The following is a 14,400-nucleotide window of genomic DNA, read 5'->3' on the forward strand; positions in this document are numbered from 1 at the left end:
TGGGAATGTTCTTTTAACCGCTCTTCATCAGGAAGGTTTCTAATTCCTGGGATTATGGCATCCTTGTTTGTAGGCGTGTAAGTGAATTTATGTCCATTCCACGGAGACCACAACTGAACTACATACGCTAAAATGAGCCTGATGCATTCTGGACATGTACTTTTAATAAATGCGGTTAGTAAAAAATTTATACTATTGTGTATTGTTGTGTAATGGTAATAGGTTATAGGCCTACTGGCCGTACCCATTTTCAAAATAACGGCCGTATGTGACAAATTCAGTGCAGTAAAGGCAGTGTGTACTGGTCCTATACTGTTTTGTTAATGCTGGCTGACTGCCGCTTTGTGTATTATGTCTGCACGGCCTATTTACTCCTACAGTCTAATTGGGTGTTTACACTGACCACCTGAAGCCTGGCGTGGCCAACAGGCGCTGGTTGTTGTCACAACCTTGAGGTATGATCATGGTGGTCCAGGACACGGATTGCCAGCTGTTACTAGCGAGAAGAGGTCGGGGGTTAACCGGAGCCGGCTATGAGAGGACGGTCATCAGGTACTACAACACTTCCATCTCAGTTACACTTGTCCCTTATAACGTCTACCAGCCACTCTCTGCACGCCGGAATGTTGAGACCGATGCTCCCCATAGCCCTCTGCTGCGCCCCCACAGCCCTCTGCTGTGCCGCCACAGGCCTCTGCTGCGCCCCCACAGCCCTCTGCTGTGCCGCCACAGGTCTCTGCTGCGCCCCCACAGGTCTCTGCTGCGCCGCCACAGGTCTCTGCTGCGCCCCCACAGGCCTCTGCTGCGCCGCCACAGGCCTCTGCTGCGCCGCCACAGGCCTCTGCTGCGCCGCCACAGGCCTCTGCTGCGCCGCCACAGGCCTCTACTGCGCCGCCATAGGCCTTTGCTGCGCCGCCACAGGCCTCTGCTGCGCCGCCACAGGCCTCTACTGCGCCGCCATAGGCCTTTGCTGCGCCGCCACAGGCCTCTACTGCGCCGCCACAGGCCTCTGCTGCGCCGCCACAGGCCTCTGCTGCGCCGCCACAGGCCTCTACTGCGCCGCCATAGGCCTTTGCTGCGCCGCCACAGGCCTCTGCTGCGCCCCCACAGGCCTCTGCTGCGCCGCCACAGGCCTCTACTGAGCCGCCACAGGCCTCTGCTGCGCCCCCATAGGCCTCTGCTGCGCCGCCACAGGCCTCTGCTGCGCCGCCACAGGCCTCTACTGCGCCACCACAGGCCTCTGCTGCGCCCCCACAGGCCTCTGCTGCGCCGCCACAGGCCTCTGCTGCGCCGCCACAGGCCTCTACTGCGCCGCCACAGGCCTCTGCTGCGCCGCCACAGGCCTCTGCTGCGCCGCCACAGGCCTCTGCTGCGCCGCCACAGGCCTCTACTGCGCCGCCACAGGCCTCTGCTGCGCCGCCACAGGCCTCTGCTGCGCCGCCACAGGCCTCTGCTGCGCCCCCACAGGCCTCTGCTGCGCCGCCACAGGCCTCTACTGCGCCGCCACAGGCCTCTGCTGCGCCGCCACAGGCCTCTGCTGCGCCGCCACAGGCCTCTGCTGCGCCGCCACAGGCCTCTGCTGCGCCGCCACAGGCCTCTGCTGCGCCGCCACAGGCCTCTGCTGCGCCGCCACAGGCCTCTGCTGCGCCCCCACAGGCCTCTGCTGCGCCGCCACAGGCCCATGCTGCGCCGCCACAGGCCTCAGCTGCGCCGCCACAGGCCTCTACTGCGCCGCTCTAATTGGATTGCTTAAGTTATGATACTTATCATGAAAAATATAATTGTTGAATTTATTATTTAAATGGTCTTTCACTGTGTTCCCTAGAGAGTTGAGTTGAGGTGAGAAAGCCTCGGTGGTTACTAGATTCAAGATATTAATGAGTACATGTTTGGAGTTGATACATGGTACAGAGGGAACATACTAATAATGAACTCATGATAACATCCTTTGAGAATTTTGTGATACAGGCAAGTTCCATTCCTTGTCTTGTATGTAATGATCATGAATGGATGGTGGCAGCATTTCGTCTTCTACTATCTACTCTTCTACTCCTACTATCTACTCTTCTCCTTCTACCTATCTACTCCTCTCCCTCCACCCCTCTCTAAACTCTCACTTTCAACTAATGACCATCCTCGCCCCTCCCACCTCTCTCCCTCTCACCCCAAACCCTCACTAATTACTTCACTATTCATTTCTTTCCTTTCGCTTTCTCTTATACGTTTTGTGGCAATGATTCTGTATTCTAGAGTTCTCTCTAGAGTTTCGGGTAACTGATCAAGTCTCGGCGCCTTGTAGTCTTAGCACCTAGGTAGTCAAATACCTAGGTTACAAGGTGTTGAACGAGAGAGGTTGCCTTAGGAACTCTGGGAGTGCTCTGGAATAGTTAGCTAACTGGGGACGGGATAACGGACTAGAGAGAGCTGTTTCCCCCGGCCTCGTTAGTTAACTGGGGGGTGGAATAATGGACAAGATAGAGCTATTTCCCCCACCCCCCCGTTACAAGAAGGAAGTTGAAAAATGAACTCTCCAAAGTTCATTTTTACAATTTTATTTGTTCTGACGCTATGAGTTGTATTTCGTCAACTCTTGTTAGCATTGTCAAAGGTAGAGCTGAAATGATTTAGTATTGATTGATTGATAAAGATTAAGTAACCCAAATGAAGGTGATGAGATGAAGAGTACCTCACTTACAGGTCCATTGTATCTTGTGTATAATACAGAAGATACAGTGGATACTTACTGTATCCACTGTATCGTCCTGTTCCGGAAGTTGGCAGAGTGTAATGTGGTGGTGGTTGGGCATTGATGCCTGGCTGGGTTGACTTTATGGTTTGTTAACAAGAGTTGACGAAGTACGACTCATAGCGTCAGGACAAATAAAATTGTAAAAATGAACATTGGAGAGTTAATTTTTCACCTTTATGTGCATGCTCCTCGTCCATGTCCCGTCTCCTGTTGTTGCTATATCAGTCGAATATTTATGGTGTTGTTTGTGTGTATAACTCTGGTGATGTATATAGATTATGTGTTCTTTTATAGGTCCTTGCTTCTTGTGCATTGTTAGGCGTCGTGTAAGGAATGTTGTTGTCTTGCCTATATATTGAATTCGTTGGGGTACAGATGCCCCAACGAATTATCAGGTCCAGGATCTGAATTAGTACTTGAACTATCAGGTACTTCAGGATCAGGTACCTGCAGGAATATCTCTACATTGTTGTTTAAGATTCGCTACCTGGAACAAAAAGTTCCAAGTAGCACGGGCTATGGTGAGCCCGTGACAACCACAGTATACACTCGGCTTGAGGCCTGTGTCAACAAGGACTTTCTGTTCGACGGTTCCCATGTCAAAACTAGCAAACAGGGCACCAAGGAGGGACTCCATAGCAACGCCGTCTACTGGCTTATGCACCCATCAGGGCTCAGGACGGGTTCCTCTTTGATACATGCTTCCAGTAGCTTCCTAAATGTGTCTTCTGGGATGTCAAGCGGAGCACCAGCTGGACCCCCATCAACTCTGTCCATCATCATTCCGAAGGTAGAAGCAGTGGTGGAGGCAGTACAGGAGGTAGAAGCAGTAGTGGAGGCAGTACAGGAGGTAGAAGCAGTGGTGGAGGCAGTACAGGAGGTAGAAGCAGTGGTGGAGGCAGTACAGGAGGTAGAAGCAGTGGTGGAGGCAGTACAGGAGGTAGAAGCAGTGGTGGAGGCAGTACAGGAGGTAGAAGCAGTGGTGGAGGCAGTACAGGAGGTAGAAGCAGTGGTGGAGGCAGTACAGGAGGTAGAAGCAGTGGTGGAGGCAGTACAGGAGGTAGAAGCAGTGGTGGAGGCAGTACAGGAGGTAGAAGCAGTGGTGGAGGCAGTACAGGAGGTAGAAGCAGTGGTGGAGGCAGTACAGGAGGTAGAAGCACTGGTGGAGGCAGTACAGGAGGTAGAAGCAGTGGTGGAGGCAGTACAGGAGGTAGAAGCAGTAATGGAGGCAGTACAGGAGGTAGAAGCAGTAATGGAGGCAGTACAGGAGGTAGAAGCAGTAATGGAGGCAGTACAGGAGGTAGAAGCAGTAATGGAGGCAGTACAGGAGGTAGAAGCAGTGGTGGAGGCAATAAATGTATGAGTGGTATTGACAGTTAGAGACTGCTGCATTATTCAACAGCTGTGAACATAACCAGCAGACAACAGGAGCTACACCTCCACTAGTCCTCCTTCCACTCCTTCTATTACTAGTACCAACACAACATGTATTAATAATACCAATACAAGATATAATATATGAATATAAGATATATTACAAAAAAATAGCATAAGGGAAACTGTATGTAGCCTATTGGTCTATAGGAGACATCTGCGACTTACATACACCCAAACTCGTATATATATGTCTAACCTACGCTTGAAACAATCCAGCAATCTCACGTCTGTTGTGTTATTTGGTAATTTGTTCCATAAATTAACAACCCAATTTCCAAACCAGTATTTACCCAGGTCTTTTCAAAATCAAAACGTATACCATTTTTGTCCATTGTTTCGTGTTTTATTTTGTATTGATATATTTAACACTTTAATACATCAATAGATGATATACTTGCAGTACCAATAGAACATTTAGTAGTGGCAATTAAACAAGTCATTGTAGTAGCAATAGATCATTTAGTAGTAGCAATAGATCATTTAGTAGTAGCATTATAACATGTATTAGCAGTAGCAATATCACAATAGAAGATCAGTTGAAGCCGCGCGGGGATTTGAAGCAGCTTTCTGGTGAATATTAGATGCGCGCCGTAGCCCACTAGGCTATGACAGGACAAAAGCTATTCAACCTGGGACTTCACTGAGGTCGCCCAGGAAGTCTGGCTGTCCCAACTTCCTGTTGATGTGTATCCCAGTAGCTCAGCTTCTTCTTCATATATATCCTCGCCTCGTAATGGTTGTTGGTGGCCAGCAGCAAGTGCTGACCAAGAGAACAACCTCAAATATCTGTCTTAGTTACCTTATATCGTCCAAGGGTCAGCGACAGGGTGGTGGCTACTCTCTCTCTCACACACACACACACAGGGAGCCGGCGGCTGAGCGGACAACACGCTGGTCACGTGATCCTGTGGTCCCGGGTTCGATCCCGGGCGCCGGCGAGAAACGATGGGCAGAGTTTCTTTCTCCCTATGCCCCTGTTATCTAGCAGTAAATAGGTACCTGGGAGTTAGTCAGCTGTCACGGGCTGCTTCCTGGTATGTGTGTGTGTGGTGTTGGGGGAAAAAAATAGTAGTAGAAACAGTTGAGAGGCGGGCCGAAAGAGCAGAGCTCAACCCCCGCCAGCACAACTAGGTGAATACACACACACACTCCTGTAGATACGATAGAGCCCAGTAGGCTCAGGAATCTGTACATCATTTGATTGACGGTTGAGAGGCGGGACCAAGTTGTGGTGTTACTGGCCATGCTGCAACCCATCCTCCGAATTGACAGTACGATTTAATACTAAGTGTAATAAGTACACTTTCTTACTGTCATAAACAGTGCATAATTGCACCTATGGGGGTGTTACATTTATCCAACTCCTTCCCCCGATTTAATTCTCTACGTTTTCTGTTAAGACACTCAGAATTTTAGGAGGAGGCTTTCAATTTCAATTTGCAATGCTGAAGTTTTAAATATCAAGAATTTCGTTTTCAGGTTTATTAAACAATATAGATTTTTTACAAAATTTTAAAATATCCTGAGTTACTTTACAATTTATTGATATATTTTAGTTTTGTTTTACTAGTTTTATAAAACTGTAATATAAATATAGCTATAGGTTAAGTACTAATTGTAATTAAGAAGCAATAAAATTATTATCTTCAAAAACTAAGACTGTTAGGTGAGGTTGTGGTTTTCTATTCAGTTTTTCAGGTAAACTCAAATATTCACAATATATTTGACAGTACGATTTAATACTAAGTGAAAATAAGTAGAATTCCTAACTGCTATGAATAGTACATAATTGCATTTATTTGTCTTTTTACATTTACCACCCCATTTTTGGAGAACGGGCTGCCATAATGATAGTGCTACCATATTTATTCCATTCTGTAGTACTTGTAAGACTTGTACCTCCAGCGCCCGTACAAGAGACCCCAGTCATGCCCTCGTAGTGGATCTTTATGTTATGTTGTTAATAGTATATCCAGTTGTACCGTCCTTCTCCTGTGGTCCATCGCCTCGGTAGATAAGGAGTGTTAACATGCAGACTTAAGACTCTCACTACTGCTGCTGCAGTTGGCATTGATGTCTTGGGAAGATTTTTCCAAAATACCCGTTGTGTATGTGCTGTTTACCTGTAAGATTCCCGTTGTGTATGTTTTGTTTACCTGTAAGATTCCCGTTGTGTATGTTTTGTTTACCTGTAAGATTCCCGTTGTGTATGTTTTGTTTACCATCAACCACCTGTAAGATACCCTGGGGGTATTAATATAGTGAATATACTGTCTGGGAATGTTATAGGTTGCATTCCATACATAGTTTTCTCTGATGTCTAGTGAACTGAATTGTATCTAATTTAGCCGTATGTAATCTTCTGTAGTTGTAAACACACCACAACCCACAGGGTGAACATGGGTACGTAATAGACACTCCACAACCCACAGGGTGAACATGGGTACGTAATAGACACTCCACAACCCACAGGGTGAACATGGGTACGTAATAGGCACTCCACAACCCACAGGGTGAACATGGGTACGTAATAGACACTCCACAACCCACAGGGTGAACATGGGTACGTAATAGACACTCCATAACCCACAGGGTGAACATGGGTACGTAATAGGCACACCACAACCCACAGGGTGAACATGGGTACGTAATAGACACTCCACAACCCACAGGGTGAACATGGGTACGTAATAGGCACTCCACAACCCACAGGATGAACATGGGTACGTAATAGACACTCCATAACCCACAGGGTGAACATGGGTACGTAATAGGCACACCACAACCCACAGGGTGAACGTGGGTATGTAAAAGACACTCCACAACCCACAGGGTGAACATGGGTACGTAATAGGCACACCACAACCCACAGGGTGAACATGGGTACGTAATAGGCACACCACAACCCACAGGGTGAACATGGGTACGTAATAGGCACACCACAACCCACAGGGTGAACATGGGTACGTAATAGGCACACCACAACCCACAGGGTGAACATGGGTACGTAATAGGCACACCACAACCCACAGGGTGAACATGGGTACGTAATAGGCACACCACAACCCCCAGGGTGAACATGGGTATGTAAAAGACACTCCACAACCCACAGGGTGAACATGGGTACGTAATAGGCACACCACAACCCACAGGGTGAACATGGGTACGTAATAGGCACACCACAACCCACAGGGTGAACATGGGTATGTAATAGACACTCCACAACCCACAGGGTGAACATGGGTACGTAATAGGCACACCACAACCCACAGGGTGAACATGGGTACGTAATAGGCACACCACAACCCACAGGGTGAACATGGGTATGTAAAAGACACTCCACAACCCACAGGGTGAACATGGGTACGTAATAGACACTCCACAACCCACAGGGTGAACATGGGTACGTAATAGGCACACCACAACCCACAGGGTGAACATGGGTATGTAAAAGACACTCCACAACCCACAAGGTGAACATGGGGTTCATAATAGATAAAGCACAACACACAGAATGAACAAATATACACAAATGACCTACCAAATGCCCCACAATACCTAAAGCCAATACCATTTGCTGATACAACTTTCACTTTCTAAAATGATAACCCACTTATTGAAACCGACAGAGTGAATACTGAACTCAAAAGAGTCCACATGTGACTGACTACCAACGAACTCACACTTAACATGGGAAAACGTATTATTATGCTATTTGGATCAACCAGTTGGTTGATTTGTCCGCCATTCAGATTGAACTAAGAATAAACAAGACCCAAATTGAGAACAGAGTAAAAGTTAAAAATTCCTTTGTGTTCACATTGACAACACACTGAATTTCAATTGCTATATACAAATATAGCAAAAAAGTATCTAAAACTGCAGGCATAAGCTCTAAAATCTGGTACTATGAACCTCGCTCTACTTTGAATACATTATATTATTTACTTATCAATCCATATCTCTCTTACGGTACCTGCACCTGGAGACCTGCAACTCAAAATTACCAGAGACACATAATTTCTGAACTTATATAAATCAGCAGTAAGAACAATAACAATCTAACCCCAGGCAGCGCGCAGCACCTTTATTTAAATCCTTGAACATGTTAAATATAAAATCACTACACACACTCAGGTATATTTATAAAACTCTTAAGTGCAATACAAATCTTGACCTCAAACGCTGATCCCAGAGACTAACAGAACCCCGCGGTCACCATACGAGAAGCCAATATCTATTTTATATTCCAAGAGTACGGTTCAATCAAAGCAGAAATTCCATGCAAATACAGCGGTCTTAAACTGTAGAATGACCTCGCGAGTAACCCCCAAATACTGTGTGTTCTCCTTGTAAGTAATTTAAATAAACAAAGAAATACATAATATCACGTAGCGTAATTCTCACATTTCTTCATCCCAAATTAGATAATTTGTGTTTGGTGATGGGAATGTTCAGTATTGCAACCCATCCTCCTGTTTAGATAGTATTTTTTGTAACTATTCGCACCATATTACAAATATTGACGTATTAAGCAATTAGATTGTAGAATTTTGTACTATTCACTTTTTGTCCGAAAATAATGAAGATTAAATTTTTTTTTAATATTCCTAAGCCTAGTATAGCACATACATATATATATATATATATATATATATATATATATATATATATATATATATATATATATATATGTATATATATATATATATATATATATATATATATATATATATATATATATATATATATATATATATATATATATATATATATAGTATATTAGGTCTCAGATAGCGTGTATTAGACCTAGGAAGGTTAAGTTAGTTTAGTTTGTCTTTGCAACATATATGTACAATATTTTCCGGTCTGTCCAAATTCAATATGTCCGATTTCTACTTTCTAATTGCTGTAAAGGTCGGTATATGTACTATGGTCCTCATCGTCACTATATGTACTACCACAACAGGAGGATATGGGCTGTTTATTTGTACTGTGTACTGTGGTTATCTCTACAGCTACAGAATCTGATGTAAAATACTCCATCATGTCTTTCGTCATTAATTAGTATCACATTAAGTTTTGTATATCATGTGCTAAACTGTATTTACTTACTGACATATATTAGTTTCTCATATGTGCTAGGTATCACCCCCAGTAAATTTAACATTCAATTCTCTCATTTATGTGCCTCTGTAACCCTTTCCACTACCGCTCACAAGATGGGTATGGGGTGCATAATAAATGAACTAAACTAACATAATTATAATACAAATACTATATTGTACCATACTGTAGGTAACTATAGTAGACCTTATTTGTTATTATTATTATTATTATTATTATTATTATTATTATTATTATTATTATTATTATTATTATTATTATTATTATTATTATTATTATTATTATTATTATTATCAAAGAGTACAGGGTGAACATGGGACACATAATAAACTGAAACTATCCATTAATAGTTTAGTTGTTCATACTAAGGTTTAATGGTACCTTCCTGCTAGAGGTAAAGCGGGATATACTATTCTTTATATTCTCTGGTAAGTATGCGAGAATGATTATGCATAATGATCAATTACAATGAGCCTTTCGAGCCTTGTTCTGACCTGGTTGAGGTTAGTGCTAATGAAAACCCTGCCAAGACTATATCTGCTTGTTACATTTCCGTCTTAAAATATATTCCGCGTTGAAAATAAATAGCTAATAAGCTATATAGCCTATCGACTTCCTCCTAATTGGGGATTTTGGTTGTTGTTCCCAAATTTTGTATATAATTAATGGCTAGGCCTACCGCTGCCTATCATAAGGATTTACAACCGCGCTACCGAATAAATTTATGTGTCAAAATTACCTTATATAGAGTTTACTTTTTTCATATTCAAACCTCATAATGTCTTAAATTTAACTGAGGATTTTTACCTCGGCTGAAAACAGGAAATCAGAGACATTTGTTGTTTTTTTAGGTATTGTGGTACACTGCCTTTCTTGCACGTGTACACAGCTGCCTGGACCATGTATATATCTGTGTAGTTCTACCATATGTGTGGAGTATATATAGGCTAAATCATGTATGTTTCTAGTATGTGTACACAGCTGTCTGGAGAGTGTGTAGGCTACACCATGTATATATGTTTCTACCATGTGTGTGTGTGTACACAGCTGCCTGAAGTATGTAGTCTACACCATATACGTTTCTAACACGTGCACGCCGCTGCCTGTAGAGTGTGTGGGCTACACCATGTACACATGTTTTTATCATGTGTACACAACTGACAAGAGAGAATTAAACCATAGTATTTTTGTTATACTATGTATAATTTGTATGATATTTCTTGTATAGTAAGTAGCCTATACCATGTACGTTTCTAGAATGTGTACACAATCATCAGGAGAGTGTGTAGGCTACACTATGTACGTTTCTAGCATGTGTACACAGTTGCCTGTATGTAGGTATAATAAGCTGTACGTATCGCAACTCCTGCTGGGAAATTCCCAGTGTGGTAGGGTATGCCCCACACTATATGTGACCTACAACACGGGATATACTATTCTTTATTTAACCTGGGGCTATAACATATATATATTTTAACGAGTGGATAATTTGGTTAAAATAATTACTCTTTAATTTGGAAACTATACAGAAGGCTACCATGTAATTACGAGGTGACACAAATCTCTCTGAATGTTGTTGTGAAGCGCCGCTTTCACTCGCTCAATAATGAGGTAATATATATTTAAATCACTAGAGAAAAATCATATATATAGGCTAACTTATGTGTTTTAATTGTATTTCTTTTATAATGTCTTTAAATTGTAGAAATGTTTCGCTTGTCTAGCTAAACATATAATTGTTATTCGTTAAAATCTTGGCCAAACGCGTTACTCTTTTAAAAGACTTGCTTACTTATTCTCCATAAAACTTTGTGGGAGAGAGTATTTTAATTTTGCAATAGATTGCTCATTGTGTAAGTAATTAATGCGTTAAAGAAATTATTGCTGGTAAATACAGAGAATTATGATTGAATATGATGAGTGAGAAATATTGTAGGAACATAGCTTTAGTGTATTTCCTGAGGATACAGTGGCTACATTGAGCAATAGTGCTAATTCAAGTTTTGTCCAAAGGTGAGAGTCTTTATCATGAACTGGCATTGTTTTGGCACCGAGAGAGCTACCATGAACATTGTGTGACGTTTTCTGTGCATGCCAGTCGTTGTGGAGGGGGTAGTGGAGGCGTGTAGTGACGGAGTACTATGTCCAAGTTCGCCCTGTGGCATGCAAAGGTATTCAAAGCTCCGTGGTTATTGCATGGAGTGTGTGTGTGTGTGCGGGGAGCCTTTGCTCTCTCTGTGTCTTCAGGCCTTTGGAATACACGGGTCTTTAAATTGGAGGAAAATTAAGTATGATTTGTGAAAGTGTAGTGTGCTAACCTGTCACTGGGAGGAGGTGTCAGGAATATATTGTCGCCATGTGTATGTCGCCAGGGTGCCACTGTGCCCTGGTGTGTGTCGCCAGGGTGCCACTGTGCCCTGATGTGTGTCGCCAGGGTGCCACTGTGCCCTGGTGTGTGTCGCCAGGGTGCCACTGTGCCCTGGTGTGTGTCGCCAGGGTGCCACTGTGCTCTGGTGTGTGTCGCCAGGGTGCCACTGTGCCCTGGTGTGTGTCGCCACTGTGCCCTGGTGTGTGTCGCCAGGGTGCCACTGTGCCCTGGTGTGTGTCGCCAGGGTGCCACTGTGCTCTGGTGTGTGTCGCCAGGGTGCCACTGTGCTCTGGTGTGTGTCGCCAGGGTGCCACTGTGCCCTGGTGTGTGTCGCCACTGTGCCGTGGTGTGTGTCGCCAGGGTGCCACTGTGTCCTAGTGTATGTCGCCATGGTGCCAGAGTGCCCGGGTGCATATCGCCATGGTGCCAGAGTGCCCGGGTGCATGGTGTCAGAGTGCCCGGGTGCATGTCGCCAGGGTGCCAGATTGCCATGGTGTATATCACCAGGGTGCCAGTGCCAGGGTGTATGTTGCCAGGGTGCCAGTGCCATGGTATATGTATGTGTGTGCTGAAATATACACAAATGTGCAGAAATATAACTAGACATACCAAAGTGTGTGATTACAACTATACATGGACTCAGAACTAATGTAAACAGGTATTTGATTAATAGTTTTAAAAAGAACAAAGTGGGTGTCCTATGAACAACTGCCTGGGTAATGTTGGTAGCAACCTTTATAGCCGCCATGAGAGCCCCCTCCTACGCTCTTCCTATAAAAGTCTTCTACAAACCTGGCACTGAACTTAATGACATTCACATTTGGAGGAATCTTGGACCTATCACATTAGTTGTACTCACCTAGTTGTGTTTGCGGGGGTTGAGCTCTGGCTCTTTGGTCCCGCCTCTCAACTGTCAATCAACAGGTGTACAGATTCCTGAGCCTACTGGGCTCTTATCATATCTACATTTGAAACTGTGTATGGAGTCAGCCTCCACCACAACACTACTTAATGCATTCCATTTGTTAACTACCCCTGACATTATTGTGTTATTTGTGTTATTCATTATAGTTGTGTTATTCAAGGTGGGACAATGCTTACAAGTAGGTCGGCTGCACTCCTTCCCTAAAAAAACAAGTGCAAGTGCTTGAGTAGAGTACTGTTTATAGTTGTACTTAGGTTTACCATAACCTAGTTGAAACACTGTCATTATGTAAACTATCATTTTTCACGCTGGTCATTTCAGCCATATTTTCTCCTTTTAAAGGTCTTTTTTATGTTATAATTATTTTAAAGGGATATAGGTGACTTTGTTCCCAAGATGGTTTGCAAATGTATTTTGAAACCTACTTAATGTAACTAAGCCCATCTCACCAACACCCCAACCCAACACTGTCAAACCTAATGCAACCCAACCTAGCATAATGATATATACATTTTTTTAAATTAGAAAGTGCCTGATTATAACTAGACAGCACCCCCCATTTAAATGCACACACTGTACAAAATGTTGAAACATGTAATGGATATGAAGGGTTATGTGATGTTTTAAAATCTGTAAATTCTCTCCTGTTTAAAGTGACCTTTATCAACCTAACCTGTACATACTTTCCTGCATTTATCCTCTAAATTGCTGATGACTTGTTTTAATTGTTGGAATGTGAAAATCATTGCCTTCTATTTTTTCATCACTAATTTTGGGCAATACCTTATGTACACAAGTAGGCTAGGTTAGATAAGGTTAGGATAGGGTACTGCTAAATCACACCAGGCATTTTGACAAAGCTTGTTTTCTAATTGTCAAAACTATTCTATGTATCATTAGGTTAGGCTATGTTAGGTTCGGTTGGGTTAGTTGGGGTTGGGTAAGATTTGGTAGGTTTTAAAATGCATTGGTGAGCCATCTTGTGTATGATGTGACATATATATCCTGTTAGACCAGGCAGTTGTAATTTCAACAGTAAACAAAACTTGGTGCCTGGCAAAATTGCTTGAAATATCACTAAGATTGATTGATACTTAATATCACTAATTGCATACAGTTCTTATGCATTTTTTAAGCTGATCTATTGGTTATTTATAATTCTAGATTTAGTGGTGACCAACAAAAGAAGAGATAAATGCTATTGAATGGTGAATGAGTTAGGGAATGGTGATCATAGAGAGTTCTAAGGTTGACTATCACATATTTTTTTTCTGTTAGACAACAGTGTCAGAATTTCAGATTTCTTAAATGAAAATTATGATCAGTTAAGACAAGGTCTATGGCAAAGAAGTTTTGGAGAGCTTGAACAGACACAAAGCCCATGCCTTAGTAGGTGTTCTTTTATCTGTAGGAGATCCGGTAGGAGGGAGCCGGTCGGCCGAGCGGACAGCACGCTGGCTTTGTGATCCTGTGGTCCTGGGTTCGATCCCAGGCGCCGGCGAGAAACAATGGGCAGAGTTTCTTTCACCCTATGCCCCTGTTACCTAGCAGTAAAATAGGTACCTGGGTGTTAGTCAGCTGTCACGGGCTGCTTCCTGGGGGTGGAGGCCTGGTCGAGGACCGGGCCGCGGGGACACCAAAGCCCCGAAATCATCTCAAGATAACCTCAAGAAGATCTGACATCAATGTGCCCACCCACAGTGGATGTGGATTGCAGTACAGTAAATTTATAAGTACTGTAATGTATTGTGTAATTTAGCACATATTAAAAATATTCAATGGAGGCTATGTAGA

General features: G+C 43.5%; 3 protein-coding genes across 13 annotated transcripts in view; 2 read left to right on the forward strand and 1 right to left on the reverse strand.

Moving 5' to 3' along the window:
- Window positions 1-575: 575 nt before the first annotated feature.
- Window positions 576-3,386, reverse strand: LOC123754554 (spidroin-1-like). The gene is made up of 2 exons (XM_045737027.1): window positions 3,297-3,386; window positions 576-1,736 (listed from the first exon to the last, which is right to left on the reverse strand). Exons 1-2 carry the CDS (start codon window positions 3,384-3,386, stop codon window positions 576-578), a joined length of 1,251 nt encoding a protein of 416 aa, XP_045592983.1.
- Window positions 3,387-3,482: 96 nt separating this feature from the next.
- On the forward strand, window positions 3,483-4,112 carry LOC123754555 (magnetosome-associated protein MamJ-like). The gene has a single exon (XM_045737028.1). It carries the CDS (start codon window positions 3,483-3,485, stop codon window positions 4,110-4,112), a length of 630 nt encoding a protein of 209 aa, XP_045592984.1.
- Window positions 4,113-11,253: 7,141 nt separating this feature from the next.
- Window positions 11,254-14,400, forward strand: part of gem (transcription factor CP2 like gemini) — a 90,008-nt gene continuing 86,861 nt past the window's right edge. For 6 of the 11 annotated variants that reach the window (XR_011229041.1, XR_011229040.1, XM_045736581.2 and 3 more), the window contains exon 1: window positions 11,262-11,484. Coding sequence is in view for 4 of the 11 variants with exons in the window: in XM_045736581.2 (XP_045592537.1) it covers window positions 11,455-11,484 (30 nt within the window). In the remaining 7 variants the exon portion in view is untranslated. Of the gene's footprint in view, window positions 11,485-14,400 lie in introns of all 11 variants that reach the window. The other 5 variants (XM_069326387.1, XM_069326391.1, XM_069326390.1 and 2 more) reach the window with 1 other exon arrangement.

This window comes from Procambarus clarkii, chromosome 18 (genome assembly GCF_040958095.1).
Source record: "Procambarus clarkii isolate CNS0578487 chromosome 18, FALCON_Pclarkii_2.0, whole genome shotgun sequence".
Lineage (NCBI taxonomy): Eukaryota > Metazoa > Arthropoda > Malacostraca > Decapoda > Cambaridae > Procambarus > Procambarus clarkii.

Bases quoted from the DNA above. Each gene is read 5' to 3' on its own strand.
- LOC123754554 (XM_045737027.1), bottom strand. From the start codon at position 3,386: ATGGAGTCCCTCCTTGGTGCCCTGTTTGCTAGTTTTGACATGGGAACC. The intron at 1,737-3,296 runs GTATACTGTGGT...CAATCCAATTAG, and splicing joins ACACAGGCCTCAAGCCGAGT to AGCGGCGCAGTAGAGGCCTG.
- LOC123754555 (XM_045737028.1), top strand. From the start codon at position 3,483: ATGTCAAGCGGAGCACCAGCTGGACCCCCATCAACTCTGTCCATCATC.